Source organism: Aotus nancymaae, unplaced genomic scaffold, assembly GCF_030222135.1.
Source record: "Aotus nancymaae isolate 86718 unplaced genomic scaffold, 86718_ANA_hifiasm-v0.15.2.pri h1tg000036l, whole genome shotgun sequence".
Lineage (NCBI taxonomy): Eukaryota > Metazoa > Chordata > Mammalia > Primates > Aotidae > Aotus > Aotus nancymaae.
In genome coordinates, this window is record NW_026988450.1 from 39,863,632 (window position 1) to 39,888,704 (window position 25,073).

The following is a 25,073-nucleotide window of genomic DNA, read 5'->3' on the forward strand; positions in this document are numbered from 1 at the left end:
GGTAAAGTCTTTTTCTTTCATGTTTGAAGGTTAACTTTGATTGGTATAGTATTCTTGGATAACAGATTTTTGTTGTGCTTTCCTTTAGCACTTTGAATATATCATTCTACTGTCTCCTGACTTATAAGGTTTCTGCCAAAAAATCTTCTGAAAGCCATATTGAGACTCTGTTCAATGTGATATATTTCTTTTCCTGCTTTGAGTATTCTTTATTTGTCTTTGGTTTTTGCTAATTTGACCATAATTTGCCTTGGGAATTTTTTCTTTGGATTGATTTTTATTGGTTACTTCTAAGCTTCCTGTTCCTAAATGCTGCCATCTTTCTGCTGATTTGATAAATTTTCAGGCATTAATTTCTTAAATATGCTTCCCAGTCCTTTTGCTCTCTTTTTCAAGAGTGTCTAGTACATGGAGATTAGTTCACTTAATGGTTTCCCATTTTTCTTTTTCTCTTTTGATTGGGTAATTTCATATGTTCTGTTTTTGAGCTGACTTATTCTTTCCTCTGTTTCATCAGATCTATGGTTGAAGTTTTGTACTGAGATTTTCAGTTTAGTTCTTGTATTTTTGACTTCAAAGATTTCTCTTTTTTTAATTGTTTGTATTTATTTGTCAAGTTTCTCATTTTCTTTCTGGATTGTTTTCTAAATTTATTTTTTTATCCTTTTTTGTGATTTTTCTAAACTTAAAAAAATATTATTCTGAATTCTTTGTCAGTCATTTCATAAATCATCAATTTTTCTGGGTCCATTATTGGAGCTTTGTTTATTTCTTTTTGTGATCTCATATTTCCATGAGTTTTCACAGTCTTTGTATCTTTACATTGATTCCTGCACATTTGAGAAGATAATCACTTCTTCCAGCTTTTGCAGGTACTCTTTGGTGGAACTTAATCGCAGGCCTGCTATTCCTTTCCATTCTGGGGAGAACTTGTAGTGAGCAACAGAACTTAAATACTGTATCCAAACTAAATCAGTGCCTTGCCATCGTTTCCTGGTCTGGGGAAAATTTACTATGATCTCTGGAACTTAACTTAAACACTGCACTAGAACTAAAACACAGAGCTGCAGTGGTTTCCAGGCCTGGGAAAGACTTGACGCACCAGCACTTAATTGCCAGTGTTTTTGTTGTTTCCAGGACAGGGGACAGCTCCACTTGAACACCTGCAATTTGGGGGAAATGCAGCCAGGGGTTCAGGCCTCAGGTGGTTATTTTTTAAAGCTCTCAATGAACAAATACTCTTGCCTCCCACCAATCTGGTAGCCATTGACCATGTAGGATGGGTAAACTGAGTGCTTCAGGAGTCTCTCTATGGAATATCTCTTGCAGAAGAAGTTACTAAGAAACATCTGAGAAATTCAAATTTTCTAAAAATTGAGTTCCCATTCTTGGTCAAATAAATTGTTCTTTTTCTTAGTTTTAAGGACCTTTACCCTTCATGATCCCCCTGAATTTGCCAGCATTATCTTAACTTGGTAGTTGGTTAAAATAAGATGGTATTACTGGTTACCCAAAAGGTTTCTAAAGTACTAAGGATCATGGTAAGGTTTCTGCTAACCAGTACCACTGTCTGCAAGTACCATCAAGGAGAAAATCTGATATGGCTCTTCCCGGTCAAGATCTGAACCACTCAATTTTGCTGTAATCATAATGACTGTTTCCGAGGTCCACTATAACTAAGGTATTATAATTTCTTTTGCTTTGTACCACTAGCTTTTCCTGTTCTTCCATGTGCACTTCTCATCTTTAAGTTAATGCCCAAATATCATTTTCTCACTGGAGCCTACCCCAACCATCTCATTCTACATTTTGTCCCTGCTTTGCTTTCCAAACTTTCCTCACCTCTTTCATTCTGCTCTGTTTTTTTGTAGTACTAAATAATTTATATAGTTTTACATCTATTGTTTATTGTAGTATGCTGCATATTCTCTTGTATACACTATGAATGCAGGGATTGTGGCCTATTTTTAAAAAAAGATTTATCATAAGTGGCTAGAACAGTTCTGGAAAATAGTAGATAATTCTACTAGTGTTTGCTAAATGAATAAATATTGTTTTAGTTGCTTCTTACTAAGTTCAGACAACTTGGAGACCACCGTTTTCTTATATACTTTTTTCATCTGAATGCAAAGTTAGAGACAAAGGGAGAAAAATTTTTGTCCTCTGCTGCTTCCAGGGTAGGGGGTGTTCAAGAGAAATGTTATAGAAAGTTAATCCTTTAAAAAAAACACTGATACAGGACAGGAGATAATTCCTGTTTACCTTTACCTACTTATGGGTGTTCATGGGAAAAGAATGTCGGGATCTACAAGGAGCTTTTAATCCCCTAATCATGCTTTGTCCTTTGTGCTTAGTACTTCCTAAAAAACTAGCCTTCAACACTGTTGAGTTGTTACTGGCCCATGTAATGAACTTTTTAGTTTCATTCTATGTCTCATTCATGATCCTCTTGTTGGTGACTGCTTGGCCTTGCTTACACATTCATCTACCTGATAATCATGACCTTCCTTTTGTCTTTGATCCTTTTCTGCTCTCCTCATTTTATCTGTTACTCTAGGTAAATATATAATTTTCAGAATCCTTTCTGTGTTCACCTGAACTTCTTGGAAGAGACCCTGGTACTTTTCTTGATATACAATAGTTTACTGATAAATTGAAGTAATTCTTAGTATACTCTTCCTTAATAATAGATGTTTGCAATGTAATTGTACCTCTGGACATAAAAGCAACCAATTAAAATCATTTTGGTAGGTACTGCAAATGAAGACTATGTAGCATGGACTAACATCATTAAAAATACTATCAACTCTTCCTGGAATGGGGATGAAGTCAGTAGTCAGTAAAGGTTTCAAGAGAAAATTATGTTTTTACCTGATTTTGAAGACTATATGAAAGTTTACTAGATAGACCACTAAAAAAGGGCAGTATAGACAGAGGAAAAACATACAATGACAAGAAGAATGAAATTTTGTTTAAATACTTTCTAGTAATATAATTTGGTGAGAATTGAAACTGGAGAAGTTAACATAGTCTAGGTCATAAAAGTCTTGTATGACACGGAAAAAGAGTTTGGGTTGATTTTAGAAGGCAATGGAGAGCCACTGGTAGATCTTAAGGAGTGCTATGGAGGGACATGTGTTTTACAATAATTTCTCTGGCAACAGCTTACATTACATTCTTGGAATAGGCAAGAAGCTAGTTAGTAGAGACTAATTAGGATAAATTATCTCTGGAAAATAAAGCATTGCTATCTCAACAGACGAAGGCAGAAATAGTGACAGTAGGAATAGAAAAGAGGGACAAATTCCATCCGTATTAAGTGGAATAGATACATTTGGATCAGTGTTTCATGTAATACAAGGGTGAAAAAAAGAATATTTTGGTGACTTCCATGTTTCTGAATTGGGTGACTCAGAAAATGGGTTGTGATGCCATTTTCTGAGATACAGCATAAATAAACAAAACAACCGGTATTCATTTTTATTTTTAATGCATATTGTTTTCTTGTTATTGGAGGAGTTGGTGGTGAGAGGGACCAAAAACAATTTCCATTTTGTATTTGTCATGTAAGTTCCCATAGGACCTCTTGTTATCTATTTGGGTCTAGACCTTAGAAGGGATATCATTAAGATGTATATATTGTGGTTACGGTTATGGGATTGGATCAGATAATTAATGGATAGTTTGTAGAACATAAAGAGAAATCAGGATGGAAGCAACCTTGGGAATACTGACATTTAAGAGTGGTAAGGCCAGGCACAGTGGCTCACACCTGTAATCTCAGCACTTTGAGAGGCTGCAGCGAGGGGAATCACAAGGTCAGGAGATCGAGATCATCTTGGCTTACATGGTGAAACCCTGTCTCTACTAAAAATACAAAAAATTGGCCGGACATAGTGGCATGCACCTGTCATTCCAGCTACTCAGGAGGCTAAGGCAGAAGAATCACTTGACCCTAGGGGTCGGAGGTTGCAGTGAGCCGAGATTGTGCTAATGCAACAGAGCGAGACTCTGTCTCAAAAAAAGAAAAAAGAAAAAACAACAGAAAATCAAAAAAGAATGGTAAGTGGCTGCAGAGGGAGGTAAGAAGAGATGGTCTATGAATATCAGCGTGCTCAGGGAGCCAAGTGCTGAAATAGTTTAAACAAAGGTGTAGGTGACAGGGCCAAATGTAGCAGACTTAAAAAATATATATATGAAACATATAGTTCTCAGGACAGAAAAAATTAATAATTAGAAACCCAAAGAATGAAATTTAAGAAAAAGGTAACACTGAAAGATATGCTTAGTGACAAAATCAGATGTAACCAAATAAAATGCTTCATGAATATTCAGGAAGGTAGGCAACTTGGAAAGGCCATTCATTTGTGAAAGTTTGTTCACCCTTCAACCCCCAGTTCAAGTCTTACCTTCCAATAACACTTTTTGTGATTATGTTTCTCATAATTTTTCTACTTTCTTTGAATTTTGGTTACATTAATTATCCTATAAATTGCACATGTAATTGTGGAATGTTGGATGAGACTCTATGTTAGTTGAGGACCTTATAATTCATATCTTATGTCCCTTTGTATCTCTCAAGGAATTTGATATGGATTTGGAGACACAGTTAAGAGTTTTATAAGTAATTAAGAAGAATTGTCAGAAAGACCTCAGTTTTGAACTCTGGACATATCACTTGAACAAGTTCTTCAGCTGCTCTAACATTTAGTATTCCAATATGAAAAATATGGACAATAATGCCTAGTACACCAAGTTGCTTTGAAAAACAAATGAGAGAATATAAGGTGCTCAGGGCAGAATCTAGTACAAAGGAAGTGTTCCATGAGTGCTATTATTGTAACCTTATTATTATCATCTATTCCCCACTAGAACATAAACCAAGATATGACATTTATAAACACAAACTCCACAAAAACATAGATTTTTATTTGGATTTGTCTTAGTCCATTTTGTGCTGCTATAATAGAATGCTTGAGACTGGATAAATTACAATGAACAGAAATTTATTGGCTGAGAAGTCCAAGGCTGAACAGCTGTCATTTGGCAAGGGTCTTCTTTCTGTCTTATAACATGGTGATAGACAGAGAGAGAGAGAGAGCGAGAGAGAAAGAACAAGCAAGAGAATGAGAGAGAGAGAAGGAGAAAGAGAGATAGCACCAGTGAATGCAAGAGTGTGTGCAAGAGAGGGTGAACTCATTCCCTCAATAATGGCATTAGTCCATTCACAAGGGTGAAGCCCTTATAAAATTCTTAAAGGACTCACCTCTTAATATTGTTATAATGACAACTAAATTTCAACGTGAATTTGGAAGAAGCAAACATTCAAACCATAGCAGTTGTTAATTAATGTATCTCAAGTGCCTGGCACATAACTAGGTGAATTAAACATATAAGATGCTTAATTCTAGACACTTACAGAATTTTTTCTACTACTAGATTTTAGTTTTGCTACTGGAAGGCAAGAAGATAAGGAGGTGGAGAATATTAGTTTTGCAAGAAATATTTCAAAAACAATTAGGTTAGACAAATTCTAGACATCTTTTTTTAAGGCACTCTCTCACCCCAAATTTGCCAAGGATGGGTACTTTGAAACTTACTTCTAAATATTACTGATATTAATTATTTGATAGATACCATTTAACATTTGTCTATGCATAAATGTGTGCATATTCTGTCTCTCTTCCACTTCTCTAATCTCCCAACCCTCGTCTATCTAGTTAAAAAATAGAAATGGAAAAAGAAAACAAACAAATCCAAAACAGAATAGGAAGAGATGCCAGATGGCTTAATTAGCATTTTAGACTCACTCTTTAGAATACATAATTGAATATATAATTGTAATATATAACATCATAGAATATAGAAGTTTGGGTCTCTGGGAATGTGAGCCAGCACTTACACGATAACTGGGTAAAATATCATTTTTTTGAGACAGTGTCTTTTCTGTTGCTCATGTTGGAATGTAGAGGCATGTTCACAGTTCACTGCAGCCTTGACCTTCCAGTCTCAAGTGATCCTCCCACTTCAGTCTCCTGAGTAGCTGAAACTACAGGCATGCATCCTTGGCTGATTTTTTATTTTTTATTTTTTTGTAGAGATGGTGTCTCATTGTATTGCTCAGGCTGGTCTTGAAATCCTGGGCTCAAGTGATCTACCCTCCTTGATCTCTCAAGAGCTGGAACTACACTTGTGAACCACCATGCCTGGCCTAAAAGAATATTTTAATGACATTTTATATTCTTACATGATACATGTGGGTCCATGATTATTCTCTTTTAGCTTATTGTGCATACACTTTGGGAAATTGCTGGGGAAGGCACTGTGCAAAGAGAAACATCATTATTGCTTTGGTATAATATTGGGTATCTAAGCCATTTCTTCCTCTAACGGTAATTGTGTGAGAAGGGAGTGCTGGCCTGGACCATGACTGTATGCACTTGTCTGAATAGACAATTGCCTCTTGGTCTTGCTTAGAGTCAGAGATTAGTGCTGTGTGCCTCTTCCCCCGCTTGGTATTTCCTCATTTTCACGTGGGCCTTACTGTTTGCTATTGCACATTTATCCTCTTGAAGCCGTTGAGCTAACTAATCCTCTCCGAAAGTAGCTGGATTATCTGTAAGTAGTAAATTAACGCTTTCAGAGCATGACGGCTATATATAATCAATTTTGAATTGATTAAACAATCATAATCTGAAAAGTGGTATCATCCTACATGTATAGTCTGATGTTTACTTACATAGTTCTGTTGCTTTATGGCCAAGTTCCTATTGCTTATTTTTTTCCTCTCAAATTTTGAATATAGCTAAGTAATATCTCTTTTACTAAAATATCAAAAGACAGAAGTCACAAAAGAAAGACGTCATTTTGATTAGTGATCTTAAAAAAAAATTCATAGAATTTCAAAGTGTAGTTGGAGAAAACAAATTCGCTACTAACTTGAATTTGTATATTATTTTATTATTACTATTATCTTGCATTCATTTGACATTTTTTTTTTACTTTTCAAAGAAGTCATTGATTTTTAGTGTGGTACTGTGGGCCTCCTTTTTGTTTATAAATCCTTGATTCTATTAAATATTACTACAGTGAAAATTCTAGCAGATACTAGGAATAGGAGATGATGGTGTTCATAAAAATTTGCCAAATCAGGCCTCCTTGTAGCCAAGATCATTTCTTCCTTCTGGGCTGAACTGGACCTGAAGTGATCATTCTTCTTTCCTTCCTCTAAGAATTGGGCTTTATGGAGGTTAGAAACCATGTTAGGACTCTCATCAGGACTCACACTTGACTATCCCTCTTTCTACTTGGGTTAAAATTTGCTGAAGCAGAAATAATTCTTTGGCCAACAATCTATTTAAAGCTCTCAGACAAAGCCATAAATCGCTGATTTTTTTATAATGCACTTTACCTTATCATCATATCCCACAAACTTTTGGTTTTCTTCCATTTGACATCGAGACCCAGAAAACCAGGAACCACTGTTGCTGTCTCTTTCTCTTCCTAAGCTGGGGGTCTCAGAGTCTGAAGTACATATGGTAAGAAGAAACAAAGAAATGATATATTTCATATATATTTGCATTTCTGCACACATGGATGCCTCTGCTTCCTGTCATCCTTGGAATTCTTGACATGGAATCAGGTCCTTTCTCAATGAGCCCTTCTTTCCCTTGATTTCCTTCTAGTACTGTGATATGTGTCCTCCCTTGTTTCAACATCCAGTGATTTCTTCATTGCCAGTCTTTACCATTGCAATGGTAACCTTGGGAACCCCTCTTTCTTTGAGAATAAACTCCACACTTTCAAAATGTTCACATACTATTCTCTCTACCTGTTTGCCCTTCTTAAAACCTGGTTCTCTCATACAAAGGCAATATCTCCTGAGCATCTCTCTCAAGTGAAGGCTAATCATTCTCCCACTGCCTTTGGTAATTCATGTATAAAACTGCTATTTGCATGTTAATTATCTGCCCTGTTCAATACTGCATCCTCATTTTCATGTGCTCCTTTTAAAGTCAATATTTTTTCATGCTCAAATATTTTTGAAAAATTTAAAAGTAATATATTTTAACATAAATTGAGAACACTGTCTCTTCTCAACTCAACTTCATACATCTTATGTCCAGTGGGATCGAAGTGGCTGCAGATATGTTTACGATTTGGCTAAGAAAAAGTTGCCACAAAATACTAACTTTGATGGAAATAAAATAGAACTCATATAATATGACACTATAACAAGAACATTGTCAATAAACTTGTTAATTTTGGCAATTCAAATATTTATGTTTCTGTACAAGAAAACTTAAAATGCCCTAAAACTATATAGCTATCAAGAATCTTGATGGAGAGTTTTTCAATTTTATAGTCTAATTTCACATAATATTATTAACTAGGTTAAAAGCTAAAATAAAAAATTTTAATATATCAATATTAAAAAACAAATAAATAATGCTATCTGAGGCTTACTCACCCCTACCCCCCAATTAGTGACTGAGTCAGGATTTATGTGCTGCTACCATATATCATTAGGGAGTGTAAATCAAGAGGGCAGGACCTAGGAATCAGGAGGGAGAGATGAGAGGATGCTTGTCACGGAGCTGACTACTGCCAAGAGTGGCTGACTGCTATATCATTGGGATCATGACCCCCCAAAGCTATCAGTGTCACTTCTAGATCATTTTTCAGTGACAGGGAGAGGGGGGAAGTGTAAACATTTATTCTCTAGCTCACTCTCTTCTTGGTCAAAGTTTTATTCCTTGGGTGCTTCTCTGAGTTGGCATGTATGAGTCTGGGCATTAACAGAATCCCAGAGCAGGTGTCAACGGGGAAGCCCCAGGGTTCTAGAGAAAAAAAAAGGACCAATTAGATTGCATCACAGGAAGTCAGACAGAGCCCTTGCAGAGCTACAAGAGGCAGGTGAGGCCAAGAACATCTGAACTGATGCATAAGAGCTGTATGATATACAAAAGGAAAGCCAACATTATCTCTGTTCTCTCTGTAGAAAATATTACACAAATCGTTATCATATGCAGAAGTGTTCAAAGACTACACAGCCTAAAATCATAGTATATAGACATACATTATATATATATATATGTATTTATCATAGAGTAAAAGTATTATAGAGGTATATAATGCAATTAAAACAAAAATGTTATTTTTTCTGAATCATGGAATTTGTTAGCTTCTTACAATGTATAATTTGGTGTGATTTCTCATTCTAAATAAATATTTACCTTTGTAACTAATTTTATTTTTTTTTATTGAAAACAATTGTATATACTTATGAAGTACATGATATTTTGATATTTTAGCCATCATGAAATGGCTAAATCAAGCTAATTAACATATGCATTTCCTCACACTTTTTTGTGGTGAGAACACTTAAAATCTAATCTCTTAGCAATTTTCAAGTGTGCAATATATTGTTACTAACTATCATCAACATTGTGTACAATAGGTCTTTTAAACTTACTTCTCCTAAATGAAAATTTTTGCCTTTTGACCACATATCTCCATCCTCCTCCAAACTCCAAACCCTATCAGCTTCTGCTAACTATCATTTTACTTTTTACTTCAGCTTCTTTAGATTCCCTATATAATTAAGATTAGGTGGTAATTGTCTTTCTGTGCCTGGCTTGTTTCATTTAGTATGTCCTTCAAATTCATCTATGGTGTCACAAATGATAGGATCCCCTTATTTTAAGGCTGAACAGTATTCCATGGTCTATATATACAAAAGATTTTTAAAAGTTCAGTTGCCCTTTGATGGACACTCAGGTTGATACACTGTCTTGGCAATTGTGAATAGTGCTGCAATGAAAGTGAGAGTGCAGATATCTTTTTGATATACTGATTTCATTTTCTTTGGATATATACCCAGTAGTAGAATTGCTGAATCATATAGCTGTTCTATTTTTAACTTATTGAGGAACCTCCATACTGTTTTCCATAATGACTATACTAATTTACATTACCACCAACAGTATACATGGCTTCACTTTTCTTCATATCCTCATCAACACTTATCTTTTGCCTTTTTGGTAATATTCATTCTAATTGAGGTGAGGTAATATCTCATCGTGGCTTTAATTTGTATTTCCCTAATGATTAGTATAATCGAGTATTTTTAATTTTAATATACCTGTTGGTCCTTTGTGTGTCGTCTTCTGAGAAACTTCTATTCAGGTTCTCTGCCCATTTAAAAAAAATCAGGTTACTTATTTTCTTGCTCTTGAGTTGAGTTCCTTACATATTTTGAATATTGCCCTCATATTAGATGTATGGTTTGCAAATATTTTATTCCAATCTGTAGGTTGTCACTTCCCTCTGTTGATTGTTTCCTTTGCTGTGTAGAAGCTTTTTAGTTTGATGTAATGCCATTAGTCTATTTTTTTTCTTTTTTTACCTGTGCCTTTGGCATCATATAAAAAATAAATCAGTGCCCAGACCAATGTCATGGAGCTTTTCCACAATATTTTCTTCTAGTAGTTTTATAGTTTCACCTTTTATGTGGAAGGTAACTAATTCTATGTGCAATTTTATCTTTCCTGTAGGAAGTCTCCCAACATATGTACAATTTGGAACTTACAAAACCTCTGTCTGCCCCTTGACTCAAGTTTCTTCTACCTTAAAACTAGTAAGAAAACAAACGCAACTTTACTTGATCTCATGTCCCCGTTTAGCACCAAGCCTTTCTCTCCTCTTCCAAACAGGACTTTTCAAAGATGAGTTCATATTTTCTGCTGCTTCTTCCACTGAGATCCATTCAATCCTCCTTGTTCCCTACATCCTCTGTTCCCTGGGAAGCACTCTTTCTAAGGCCACCAGTAGCCTCTATTGTCAGATTCAAAGGGCGTTTCTGTTATTTGCCAGGAGTGCCATTTCAGTGGAATTACCACAGATTCTTGATCCTGGCTTTTTAAATGCTCCTCTATTTCTTTTTCTCTGTATCTGGCAATTCCCATTAGTCTATTTTTCCTTCTTTTCATCTGATCAGTCTCTTCACAGGACCTAATTCAGGGCTTTGGATCCAGTCAGCCACCTTTGGCCCTGTGGCGTATTCCGGAAAGAAAGTGTTCTGTACTCAAGCCTCAGGCAGTGACACCAGTTAGTTTTTAAAATATGTTTGTGTAACACCTATTTATATATGATGAGCTATATTTTTTTTGGAAATGCTGTCCCTTTCTTCACTGCCACCACCTGGATATCTAGGGTAGTTTTCTAACTGTTCTTTCTATCAATCTTGCTTTTCTTTTATATAACTTCTGTAGTGATCACCTAAAAAGTAAACCTCATAATTTCTCCCCTTAGAAAAAAAATTTCCTAATGGCTTCCATAAAATTCAGGATAATGTTCAGATTGCTTTAAAAAGTCTTAACCAAAAATATTTAAATTGCATAGGTTTTATAAACTCATTATACAAAGTGACAAAGATTCAAAGATATATAAAAAGCACCAGTAGCCCTCTTTTTAGATTTTTACATAAAAGTATCATAACAAAACAAATGTATAAGACTTGTTTTTCATGTGTAACCATATATAATGGACATGTCTTCCAGTTAATGGGTATAGTTCTAACTCAGTCTTTTAAAGAGCTATATAATATACCATAGTACAGTTGTGTAGAAGTGTGTCTAATGATCTTTATATTGATACAGGCATTGAATTTACAGTCAGCCCTCCATATCCATAAGCATCAAAACCCCTGAATATTGAGGGCTGCTATACTATGTCATTTTCTATAAGTGACTTGAAAATCTGCAGATTTTGGTGTCCTGGGGTGTTCTGGAAACAATTGCTGGCAAATACAAAAGGCTGCCTGGATTTTCATGTTCAATCAGTACATAAACAATTTTAAATTCATAGTATTAGGTATATATTCCTATAGGACTGTTAGACAGTTTCCCAGGCCACTGTATCAAGGTATATATGTATGTGGAGATGTTTCTTACCCACATCTTTTCTTTCTTTTTCTGGTACCTTGAAGAATCATCCCGTCCCAATCTTGGACCATTGGTTCCTATACACCAACATTATCTGCCATGAGGGATAGGAAGTTCCTCTGGCCTAATTAGAGACTGCATTTCTCTGGCCACAATGATAGTAGTATTTTGCTTTTCAGAATATTAGGCATACCTTTTCAGCTTTTTATTGATATTTTACATTGGAAAGTTGTACATCTTTTGTTGATATTCACTAGCTGATATCTCTGAGAATTCTTATTTTTTAAGTCACACTTATTAAGGTAAAATTTGCACATCACTCCTTTTTTCAACTTCTCAGTTACCTGAGGTCATCATTTTTCGTTCAAGTGTAGTCACTCTTAGATTCAGTTTGATCTTCACCCTTTGGTTATTTTGAGAACCAAAATAGAACTAACCACTTAAGTTAGTTCTAATCAGGGTATATGTTTTCTCAGCACCTACATCAACCTGGCCATTAGGCTCTCTCAAGCAGAAATGAACAAGAAGCTGTGCAAGGCAAGGCTGTTTCTGTCTTTGTGGGCAGAGGACAGTCAGCTGAGGTTTGAGAAGACCTTTTCAGGATTGAGTAGAAAACTTCTCTGACTACGGAAGTTCTATGAACTGCTGCAGTGCCTCTCTAGAGTCGCAGGATGGAACAAGCCCTCTCAGAGCCACAACAGGTCAATGGGGCAGGAATTCTCTGAGGTTCTATGCTTCTGCTGGCCAAAATCTTCCTCCTCCCCAAGCAATGCTAAAATCCTCGTTTTTGCTCAGCTCTTGAGGAGGCGCAAGCTCTTTCTTCTGTCATTAGGTCTGTTGGATTTCCTCTGGAACCAAAGAGAATGCAGCTAAGCACTTGTGATTGTGGCATCAACTTTGACTTCAGATGATCCTTCCTGGCCCTGTCTAACCTGACTGTTGTATTACAACACAGAGGAATTTGGGGAAAACAGGAGCTCTTGTATCATCTTGAATCTCAGGTAAGTTCTTAACACTGAATACAGAAGACTTTACCATCTAATTTCATCTCCTGGAACTTTGTCACATGTGTCCCTTTTGCTCAGCATACCAAATGGTTTTACATCCCAGGTGAACTGAGCAAACATTTTCAGAACTCTGTGCCTTTGAACATATTTCTTCTACCTAAATTTATCTCCTCCTCAAGCATCTACTCCTCATGCTTTTTTGTTCATCTGTTACTCCTCATTCAGTACTCAGTGTAAGCATTGCCCCTTTTTGTGAGACTACTTGGGATCCAGTCATTCATTTCCATCTTATTGTTTAGTTATCTTTAGTAGCAGAAAATTAAAAAAAAAATCATTCTTGTTTCCATGACACCATAAATGTGAGCTAAAACATTCTAGAACTTTTGTGTAAGGAAACCTCAAATTTTTTGTAGAAGATAGGGGAAATTTATCATTGTTTTTCTGAGTGGTAGTTCCTCAGTCATTGGTCACAAATAAGGTTGGTTTGATTATCTGGGAAGAGGCACTGTTATCTTATTCCCCAAAAATGTGAATACCCTAACAGCAACTCTGGTTAGAAGCAGGCTGGGAGTAGAGGCCAGGAGACTTTAGGGTTTTACATGAGCTAGTCAGCCTGGGTTCAGTCATCTTGATATTTTGCAAATATTTTCTTTCTTGTGTATCAGAAATTGGAGAGACGAATAAGACAATTAAATTGTGTTCCTTTTTGTGGAAACTTAAATCTACAAAGCTTTAAAAGACTAACCACAGTTCCAAATGTGGTTGGCCCATCTTTACTCTCATTTGTTTTAAGACATTGAACAGGCTCCGTCTCCTTAAAGTTATAGACACTGAGTCCTGAGAATATTGCCTTGAGAATCTTGTGAACACAATTTCTAGTGGTGATACTTACACCTGAGTATTAAGCAGTTCTTTAAAAGGCTGTCTTTACATTTAGCAACATAATCTCATAACCTTCTGTAGAAACTAAATTTCTTAGGTGCTACTTTTGATGATTCCTAATACAAAATTTAAATGATATTATAGATACTCATGGACTATGAATTAGAAGTATAAAAGTTGTAATATTTTTTAATCTTTATTAAGGACAAGTGATTTGATCCTGTAAAGAATGTGAGGTTGAACTCTTCAGCATCAAATGAACTCTTACTTTCTGTCTCCCTCTAAAAATTGTCACCTAAATTAGTTGGGTAGTGTGGCCATAATAAAGTACTACAAACAGGGTGGCTTACACAACAGGAACTTATTCTTGAGGCTAGAAGTCCAAAATCAAGGTGTTGACAGGTTTGGTTTCTTCCAAAGGCTATGAGGGGAGAATCTGTTCCATGCCTCTTCCCTAGCTTCTGGTGGTTTGCTGGCAACCTTTGACATTTTTTTGCATCTGGAAACAGCACCTCAGTCTTCACATGATGTTCACATGCCTGCCTCCATCCTCATGTGACACTCCATGCCTCCATCCTCACGTGACACTCCATGCCTCCATCCTCACGTGACACTCCATGCCTCCATCCTCACGTGGCACTCCATGCCTCCATCCTCACGTGGCACTCACATGCCTCCATCCTCACGTGGCACTCACATGCCTCCATCATCATGTGACTCTCCATGCCTCCATCCTCACGTGGCACTCCATGCCTTCATTCTCACGTGGTGCTCACATGCCTTCATCTTCACGTGGCATTCACATGCCTTCATCTTCACGTGGCATTCACATGCCTTCATCTTCACGTGGTGTTCACATGCCTTCATCATCACATGATGTTCTTCCTGTGTGCTTGCATGTCTCTTTGCATGGTCTTCTTTTATAAAGACACCAGTTATGTTGCGTTAGGGGCCTACTCTATTCCATTATGAGCTCATCCTAACTAATTGTATAATATATGACCTTATTTCAAATAAGATCACATTCTGAGGTACTGGGGGTTAGCACACGGTTAGTTCAACATATAAATTTTAGGGGAACACAACTCAACCTATAACAGTACTCAAAGGTGCTCTATGAAGAAAATAGACCTTCTTGGGGCAGTAAATTCTACTGTAATAGCTGCTCCATTGGGTTGTGTTAGCTGTAGTTTTCTGGATCATATTTGAAGCTCCATAACCAATGGCTATAAGTCTATAAAATATTGTTGGCCTCGTATTTACATCTGCGGGGAGCAAAACTAGTACTTCTGGGTCCTAGCTGCCCAACCTTACAATAAAAAGGTAAGGCGACTAGGCCAAGAAAACATAAAGTATCTAACAGAGGGGTTTTCTATGTGTAATTCTAGCATCTATTTTTAACTTTGGATACATTACTCAATTTCTAAACTCCATATGTGTTTCTTTGGTTTTCTGAATACTTGCTATAATATCATGTAAATATAAATAAACTAGTCTGAAACTAAAATAAAAATCTGAATCATAATATAGAAATCTTAACTGTGATAGATATCTCTCTTCTCATCACTAGTGACTGAGTCACTTTCTAGTGATCTCAGCCAAAATATTATAATAGGAGCAGAGACAGAGACTGAGCTACTTACTTGCTTTCATGGTCCTTCCTGGTCAGGGGTCAGGCACTGTGCCTAAGGAAGCCAATCTCACCGCAGTGTGGTTGGAGGGACAAGGCATACTGGTGGCAAACATTCAGGTTCACATTAAGAGCTTCTTGAAAAGTTGGTAGTGTTCACAAACCCAGAGACTACTGGTGATTTTGACATGGAAATCTAGAATCTCTTCCCCTATAACAATTATCACACCTACAAAGCATGTTTTCTTACAAATTCCATCTTTCAAAGTATTCTCATGACCATTCTTTTGTGACCATATCAGCCTAACATTACTGTTAAATAATTTTCCATCTAAAATTAATCAGCCATCTAAATATTTCAATTTTTTTTATTGTACTTTAGGTTCTGGGGTACATGTGCAGATCATGCAGGATTGTTGCATAGGTACACACACGGCAATGTGGTTTGCAGCCTCTATCGCCCCGTCTCCTACATCTGGCCTTTCTCCTCATGTTATCCCTCCCCAACCTCCCCACCCTGCCCCTGCTGTCACTCCCTTGGCCCCCCCAACAGACCCCAGTGTATGACGCTCCCCTCCCTGTGTTCATGTGTTCTCATTGTTCATCACCCGCCTATGAGTGAGAACATGCGGTGTTTGATTTTCTGTTCTTGTGTCAGTTTGCTGAGAATAATGGTTTCCAGATTCATCCATGGCCCTACAAGGGACGCAAACTCATCATTTTTTATGGCTGCATAGTATTCCATGGTGTATATGTACCACATTTTCCTTGTCCAGTCTATCATCGATGGGCATTTGGGTTGTTCTATTGTAAACAGTGCCACTATGAACATATGTGTGCATGTGTCATTATAATTGAATGATTTATAATCCTTTGGGTATATACCCAGTAATGAGATTGCTGGGTCACATGGAATTCTATTTCTAGGTCCTTGAGGAATTGCCACACTGTCTTTCACAATGGATGAACTAGTTTACACTCCCAACAGTGTAAAAGTGTTCCTATTTCTCCACATCCTTTCCAGCATCTGTTGTCTCCAGATTTTAATGATTGCCATTCTAACTGGCATGAGATGGTATCTCAGTGTGGTTTTGATTTGCATTTCTCTAATAATCAGTGATGATGACTATTTTTTCATGTGTTTGTTGGCCTCATATATGTCTTCTTTTGAAAAGTGTCTGTTCATATCCTTCACCTCTATTTTGGCTTTTGTTGCCAATGCTTTTGGTGTTTTAGTCATGAAGTCCTTGTCTATGCCTATGTCCTGAATGGTTTTGCCTAGGTTTTCTTCTAGGGTTTTTATGGTGTTAGGTTTTATGTTTAAGTCTTTAATCTATCTGGAGTTAATTTTAGTGTAAGGTGTCAGGAAGGGGTCCAGTTTCTGCTTTCTGCACACTGCTAGTTTTCCCAACACCATTTATTAAACAGGGAATCCTTTCCCCATTGCTTGTTTTTGTCAGGTTTGTCAAAGATCAGATGGTTTTAGGTGTGTGGCATTGCCTCCAAGGCCTCTGTTCTGTTCCATTGGTCTATATCTCTGTTTTGGTACCAGTATCATGGTGTTTTGATTACTGTAGCCTTGTAGTATAGTTTGAAATCAGGTATCATGATGCCTCCGGCTTTGTTCTTTTTGCTTAGGATTGTCTTGGCTATGAGGGCTCTCTTTTGGTTCCATATGAAGTTTAAGGTGGTTTTTTCTAGTTCTGTGAAGAAGATCATTGGTAGCTTGATGGGGATAGCCTTGAATCTATAAATTACTTTGGGCAGTATGGCCATGTTCACGATATTGATTCTTCCTAACGATGAGCATGGAATGTTTCTCCATCTGTTTGTGTCCTCTCTTATTTCATTGAGCAGTGGTTTGTAGTTCTCCTTGAAGAGGTCCTTTACATCCTCTGTTAGTTGCATTCCTAGGTATTTTATTCTCTTTGTAGCAATTGTGAATGAGAGTTTGCTCATGATTTGGCTCTCTGTTAGTCTGTTACTGGTGTATAGGAATGCTTGTGATTTTTGCACATTGATTTTGTATCCTGAGGCTTTGTTGAAGTTGCTTATCAGTTTAAGGTGATTTTGGACTGCAATGATAGGGTCTTCTAAATATACAATTGTGTCATCTGCAAATAGAGACAATTTGACTTCCTCTTTTCCTAATTGAATACCCTTTTTTTCTCTTGCCTAATTGCTGTGGCTAGAACTTCCAATACTATATTGAATAGGAGTGGTGAGAGAGGGCATCCTTGTGCAGTGTTGGATTTCAAAGGAAATGCTTCCAGTTTTTGCCCATTCAGTATGATATTGTCTGTAGGTTTGTCATAAATAACTTTTATTGTTTTGAGATATGTTCCTTCGATACCTAGTTTATTGAGAGTTTTTAGCATAAAGGGATGTTGAATTTTGTCAAAGGCCTTCTCTGCATCTATTGAGATAATCATGCGGTTTTTGTCTTTGGTTCTGTTTATGTGGTGAATTACATTTATAGACTTGTATATATTGAACCATCCTTGCATCCCCGGGATGAATCCTACTTGATCATGGTTGATAAGCTTTTTGATGTGCTGTTGCAATCGGTTTGCCCGTATTTTATTGAAGATTTTTGCATCTATGTTCATCATGGATATTGGCCTGAATTTTTCTTTTTTCGTTGAGTCTCTGCCGGGTTTCGGTATCAGGATGATGTTGGTCTCATAAAATGATTTGGGAAGGATACCCTCCTTTTGTATTGTTTGTAATAGTTTCAGAAGGAATGGTACCAGCTCCTCTTTGTACATCTGGTAGAAATCAGCTGTGAACCCGTCAAGATCTGTATTTTTTTTTGGTTGGTAGGCTATTAATTGCTGCCTCAACTTAAGTCCTTGTTATTGGTCTATTCAAGGTTTCAGTTTCTTCCTGGTTTAGGCTTGGGAGGCTGCAAGTGTCCAGGAATTTATCCGTTTCTTCTAGGTTTACTGGTTTATGTGCATAGAGTTGTTGGTAGTAATCTCTGATTGTAGTTTGTATTTCTGTGGAATTGGTGGTGATATCCCCTTTATCGTTTTTTATTGCATCTATTTGATTCTTCTCCCTTGTCTTTTTTATTAATCTGGCTACTGGTGTGTCTATTTTGTTGATCTTTTCAAAAAACCAACTCCTGGATTTATTGATTTTTTGAAGGATTTTTTGTGTCTCTATCTCCTTCAGTTCTGCTCTGATCTTAGTTATTTCTTGTCTTCTGCTAGCTTTTGAGTTTTTTAAATGTTGCTCCTGTAGCTCTTTCAATTTTGATGATAAGGTGTAGATTTTAGATCTTTCCTTGCTTCTCAGGTGGGCATTTTTTGCTATAAATTTCCCTCTAGAAACTGCTTTAAATGTGTCCAAGAGATTCTAGTACATTGTGTCTTCTTTCTCGTTGGTTTTGAAGCACGTTTATTTTTGCCTTCATTTCATTGTTTATCCAGTCGACATGCAGGAGCCAGTTGTTCAGTTTCAATGAAGTTTTACAGTTCTGAGTTAGTTTCTTAATCCTGAGTTCTAATTTGATTGCACTATGGTCTCAGAGACTGTTTGTTATGATTTCTGTTCTTTTGCATTTGCTGAGGAGTGATTTACTTCCAATTATGTGGTCAGTTTTAGAGTAGGTCCAATGTGGTGCTGAGAAGAATGTATATTCTGTGGATTTGGGGTGGAGAGTTCTGTAGATGTGTATTAGGTCTCCTTGGTCCAGATCTGAGTTCAAGTCCTGGATATCCTTGTTAATTTTGTGTCTCGTTGATCTGTCTAATATTGACAGTGGAGTGTTAAAGTCTCCCACTATTATTGTGTGGGAGTCTAAGTCTCTTTGTAGGTCGTTAAGAACTTGCTTTATGTATCTGGGTGCTCCTGTGTTGGGTGCATATATATTTAGGATTGTTAGCTCTTCTTGTTGCATTGATCCTTTTACCATTATGTAATGTCCTTATTTGTCTCTTTTGATCTTTGTTGGTTTAAAGTCCATTTTATCAGAGACTAGGGTTGCAACACATGCATTTTTTTGCTCTCTGTTTGCTTGGTAAATCTTCCTCCTTCCCTTTATTTTAAGCCTATATGTGTCCTTGCACATGAGATGGGTTTCCTGAATACAGCACACTGATGGGTCTTGACTTTTTGTCCAATTTGCCACTCTGTCTTTTGATTGGGGCATTTATCCCATTTACATTTAAGGTTAATATTGTTATGTGTGAATTTGATCCTGTCATCTTGATGGTAGTTGGATGTTTTGCCCGTTAGTTGATGCATTTTTTTCATTGTGTCGATGGTCTTTACCATTTGGTACATTTTTGGGGTGGCTGGAACTGTTTGTTTCTTTCCTTGTTTAGTGCTTCTTTCAGGAGCTCTTGTAAGGCAGGCCTGGTGGTGACGAAATCTCTCAGCAGTTGCTTGTCCATAAAAAATTTTCTTTCTCCTTTGCTTATGAAGCTTTGCTTGGCTGGATATGAAATTCTAGGTTGAAAGTTCTTTTCTTGAAGGATATTGAATATTGGCCGTCACTCTCTTCTGGTTTGTAGGGTTTCTGCTAAGAGATCTGCTGTGAGTCTGATGAGCTTCCCTTTGTGGGTAACCCGACCTTTCTCTCTGGCTGCCCTTAGCATTTTCTCCTTCATTTCAACCCTGGTGACTCTGAGGATTAGGTGCCTTGGAGTTGCTCTTCTTGAGGAATATCTTTGTGGTGTTCTCTGTATTTCCTGGACTTGAATATTGGCCTGGCTTGCTAGGTTGGGGAAGTTCTCCTGGATAATATCCTGAAGAGTGTTTTCCAGCTTGGATTCATTCTCTGTCTCACATTCAGGTACACCTATCAAACGTAGATTAGGTCTTTTCACATAATCCCATATTTCTTGGAGGCTTTGTTCATTTCTTTTCACTCTTTTTTCTCTAATCTTGCCTTCTCGTTTTATTTTATTGAGTTGATCTTCAATCTCTGATATCCTTTCTTCTGCTTGGTTGATTCAGCTATTGAAACTTGTGTATGCTTCTCAAAGTTCTCATGCTGTTTTTCAGCTCCATCAAGTTGTTTATATTCTTCTCTAAGATGTTTATTCTAGTTAGCATCTCATGTAACCTTTTTTCTAGGTTCTTAGTTTCTTTGCATTGGGTTAGCACATGTTCTTTTAGCTCCAAGAAGTTTATTACCCACCTTCTGAAGTCTGTTTCTGTCAATTCATTAGATTCATTCTCCATCTATCCATCTCTAGCTGGTGAGGAGTTGTGATCCTTTGGAGGAGGAGAGGCATTCTTGTTTTTGGTGTTTTCATTCTTTTTGGGCTGGTTTCTTCCCATCTTAGTGGCTTTATCTACCTGTGGTGTTTGTAGTTGGTGACTTTTGGGGTCTTTGAGTGGACATCCTTTTTGTTGATGATGAAGTTATTTTTTCTGTTTCTTACTTTTCCTTCTAACAGTCAGGCCCCTCTGCTGTAGGAGTGCTTGGGGTCCACTCCAGACCCTGCTTGCCTGAGGATCACCTGCAGGGGCTGCAGAACAGTAAGGGTTGCTGCTGGTTTCTTCTTCTGTTATCTTTGTCCCAAAAGGGTACCTGCCAGATGTCGGCCTGAGCTTTCCTTATATGGGGGTCAGAGAGCTGCTTGAGGAGACAGTCTGTCCCTTAAAGGAGCTAAAGTGCTTTGCTGGGAGCTCTGTTGTTTCATGCAGAGATGCTGGGCAGGTACTTTTAAGTCTGCTGCAGCAGAACTCATAACTGCCTCTTTTCCCAGCTGCTTTGTCCTAGGAAGGTCGTCTTTATTTATAAGTTCCTGTCATGCTGCTGCCTTTTTTCATAGATGCCCTGGCCTGCACAGGGTAGTTTAGTCACAGTCTGCCAGCAGAGGCATTGCTGAGCTGCTGCAGGCTCTGCCCAGCTGCTGTGTGAACTGCCTCTGTAGTGGCAGACTGCCTTGGTGTAGTGGTGGTCATCCTTCCCCACACTGAGCTGGACCATCCTGGGTCCAGCTGTGCTTGCTGCGAAACTCTCAATCCAGAGCATTTCAGATTGCTTGTTTTGTGGGGGTGGTACCCACCAAGCCTGATTGCCTGGCTCCCTGTCTCTGCCCGCTCCCTTTCAGTTGAATAGGCAGCTCCGTCTCCCAGGTGTTCCAGGCACAAATTGAAATGGCCGTCCAGACTTGAGTGAGTTTCTGTGTGCCAACACAGCACTGGCTGAAACCGCTGTGCTGAAAACTCTTGGTGCTTTTCAGCCCGGGAATCTCCTGGTCTGTGAGCAATGAAAATTTGTTTGGAAATGTGGTGGGCACTCACCCTCTGCGTTGTTCTTGCTGGGAACTGCACTCTGGAGATGTTCCTATTCGGCCATCTTGAATCCTCCCCTAAATATTTCAATTTTTGGATCTCTCCATCCATCCATCCCCTCATCTGCCTTTCTCCCTCTCTCTCTTTCCTCAGCCACCCTCTTTTGTGACTATTTAGCCTAATACTGTGTCTATTCCTTGATACTTTTGTTTTTGTTGCTTTTGCTGTTATCTAAACTAGATTAAGTTACACAAGTATCTATCAGCATTTGCAGTATTTTTCCTCAAAATAATAGCATGAGAGAGTTGTAATTTTGCTCTTGTTTGAATGGAATGCCATGTTTTATTACAGAGAGAGTGGAGATAATTCTGCTAATTTGTTAGTGACTTATTAAGATATTCACTATTTTAGGGGGACTTAACATATTTGAGCTTGTGTGAGTGTGTGTGTATGTGTGTGCACATGCACATGTATGAGAGAGCCTATGTATGCAGTTTATGAACCAGAATAATAAATCAATCTGAAAAAGGAAGCTTTATCCAGTGGTCTCTCCTTTTTTTGAGGTATGTATGTGGGAGATGGTCTTGAACCTCATAGTTCTTATTTAGTGGAAAGGATACTTGATGTTTGACAGTACTGTATATATGAATTAGTTCCTTCCTGCTATGTTTTGGCCATTGTTCATTGCCACATTAACAGAGAAATGGATTTCCATTGAGGGTGTATAATATTGTTGTTTAAAGTAAAAATTCAATATCAGTATAACAGGAGATAAAGGCAATGTCTATATGATTTCTGGTCTTTAAGGTTTTTCTAGTAGAATCTCATGACATAATATTTTGTATTTAATTTACAGATCTAGAAATTGTTGAAAAATTAAGTATATTTTACATGATTCCCATTTTAATTTGATAGGAGCATGAGAACTGGGCAAATCCAGTTTTTAAAGTAAGTTTGTTATGGATTTTATTTGGGATAAACACAGAGAGAGATGAGTGTTATTGTAATAAGGCAGGTAAATAAGCAAGAAGTAGCTATTCACAGGGTAAGAGAAAAGGATCCAGCTGCTTCCAGGTTTATGTTACATGTCTGTTGCAAGCAGAGCAGCCAAATGGGTCTAATTCTGAACAATTTTGATCCTGTCAGTATTGACCACATTTATCAGAATGTAATGTCCATATGATTAATCTAAGGAGCTTTTGCTAAATATGTCTTTCTTCCCCACCACTGATTTAGTCAATCTGTCTAATCTTGTAAAATGTGGGCTACATTTTTTTCTTACTCAGAAACACTCTGCATTTCTGTCTCTTAATAGATAACTTTTATCAGGTAGCTTATTCTGAAAAACGGTTGAGAAAAGTTGTTTTCTAGCTTTCCATATGGCTGATGTAAACATAATATAGTTTACAAAGTTGCTTACACTAAAAATGCCAAAACGTGCTTCTTGGTAGAGGTGGGGAAATATTTAGCCTGCCAGTGCTAACACAGCTTTAAGACCTGCCCCTTTACACCATCCTTTCTACCTCTCACCATGGCTTTATGAAATTCTAGAACAGCCTCTGCCATTGACACTTCTATAATCACTTTCATTGTACTTTCACCAAACTGTAAGAATACTTTGCCAGCAAACAAGCAACCAAGAGGTTTTTAAAAAGAAGACAGGGGTGGTCACTGGTTGACTTTTCATATATTTTAATTGCAGCTAAAATGTCTTTTACTGCTTCAAAAATATCTGAAACATAACTATGGAGTTTATTAAAAAGGGAATTTAATTTAAAAATGATAAATCTCAAAAGTAAAAATTATTGCTATTAGACAGCCAGGCTTTATAGTGTGAATAATTATCTGGCTTCATATTCAGAGACTCCAGAATCTAATGCTTCCTTCATCCTCAAGTCTCTTAATAACATGTAAAGTCCTTCATGCCCAGTTTTATTGATACATTTGAATGAATTTGTCATTCCAAGGACCAGCCACAACCCGATAATTTTATGAACCCATACTCATAGATATTTTGGTCACCTTTAAACCACCAGGAGTCATTTAGACATGTCTAAGAAAATTTTCTATGTGCATGTATCATACCTACTACGTAGGCAGTAATATCTACAAGGAATAAAAATTAACAGTTATGAATTATTTCTTTCTTACTCTTTGAATAAGAAAAGTTGCTTTTTTTTCCACTCTAAGAAGCAGTACCTGAAATACAGGCCAGGGTCCAGTTAGTTGGGAAGCACATAGGTTTATGCGTCAGCCCTACTACTGTGACTCATATCCTCAGGCTGGCTGTGCAGCTAGCCAACCAGCCAGTGTTGAGTATGCGTCCTTTTTGCTCAGCCCTAATTCACATTCCGTTTCAGGCTTCTCGTCTGTTAGAGTAAAGCTACTAATCTCATCTATCTTACAGATGCTACTGTGCAAATAAAATTATACATGTGAAATTCTTCTAAAATTTTAGTGTTCCTGGAGATATTTTGCAACGTTACTATCAAACCTAGCATTTAACAGAAAGACACTCTGAAGACCACTATTTTCTTGTGGACATCTCTGCAATTAAGGGAAAAGCATTAGTCCAAAAATAATGGTTTTTGGAATTATAACGATGAACTAAGGACTGAATTTTTTTCTATTTAGGGCAATAACGCTAGTCTCTTGTTGAGCAAGTAGAATAAAGTATGATTCATTTTGTCTGTAAGTAAACTTATACCTATTCTATTGTGTAACAGATTGTGTCTTGGGGTTCTAAGGTGGTTCTAATTACCCCAGTCTTCTTCACAGGATTGGCCTTTGCTGTTCTCTCATCTGTGCACCCAGTGTTTGGTTTATATGGGTCTCTGTTTCCTGCCATCATTTATGCCATATTTGGAATGGGACGTCATGTTGCCACAGGTAATGATTCCTATGTTTATGCTTCTAATGTTACTTGTGAAAGAGACTCAATGAATATTACTGATTACATATCTATAGCAGTGTTAACATCACTGAGGAAAACCTCAGATAATATTAGAGCAAGATATTTACTTTCCATGCACCAGATAATAAATATACACTGTGATTTATTGCTATATTACTATATAGCCAAGGTTATTGCTAAGGATTCTTTGCATTTTTGAGTTGCAAAGATTCCACGAAAGAAGAGAAATGATCTGAAATTACAATGAAATGAGAGAAAGTAAGCACTTGGGAGAAAAAAGACTATATAAAATTTATCTATTCAAAAAACAGTAAAAAATATTTTACATGTATTTGATATGCGAACTAAATGATCTTTTAGGTTTATTTTAGGCTGGTTTATACAATGCTCTTTACTTGGTATAACTCTTACCTTACCTAGCTCTATATTACCAAATAAAA

General features: G+C 37.1%; 1 protein-coding gene across 4 annotated transcripts in view; it reads left to right on the forward strand.

Moving 5' to 3' along the window:
- SLC26A7 (solute carrier family 26 member 7) overlaps positions 1-25,073 on the forward strand; it is a 207,323-nt gene that overhangs the window by 74,412 nt on the left and 107,838 nt on the right. For 2 of the 4 annotated variants that reach the window (XM_064384356.1, XM_012465103.2), the window contains one exon: positions 24,486-24,608. In XM_064384356.1, the coding sequence (XP_064240426.1) occupies positions 24,486-24,608 (123 nt within the window). Of the gene's footprint in view, positions 1-12,865; positions 12,947-24,485; positions 24,609-25,073 lie in introns of those variants that run through there. The other 2 variants (XM_012465105.2, XM_012465104.2) reach the window with 2 other exon arrangements.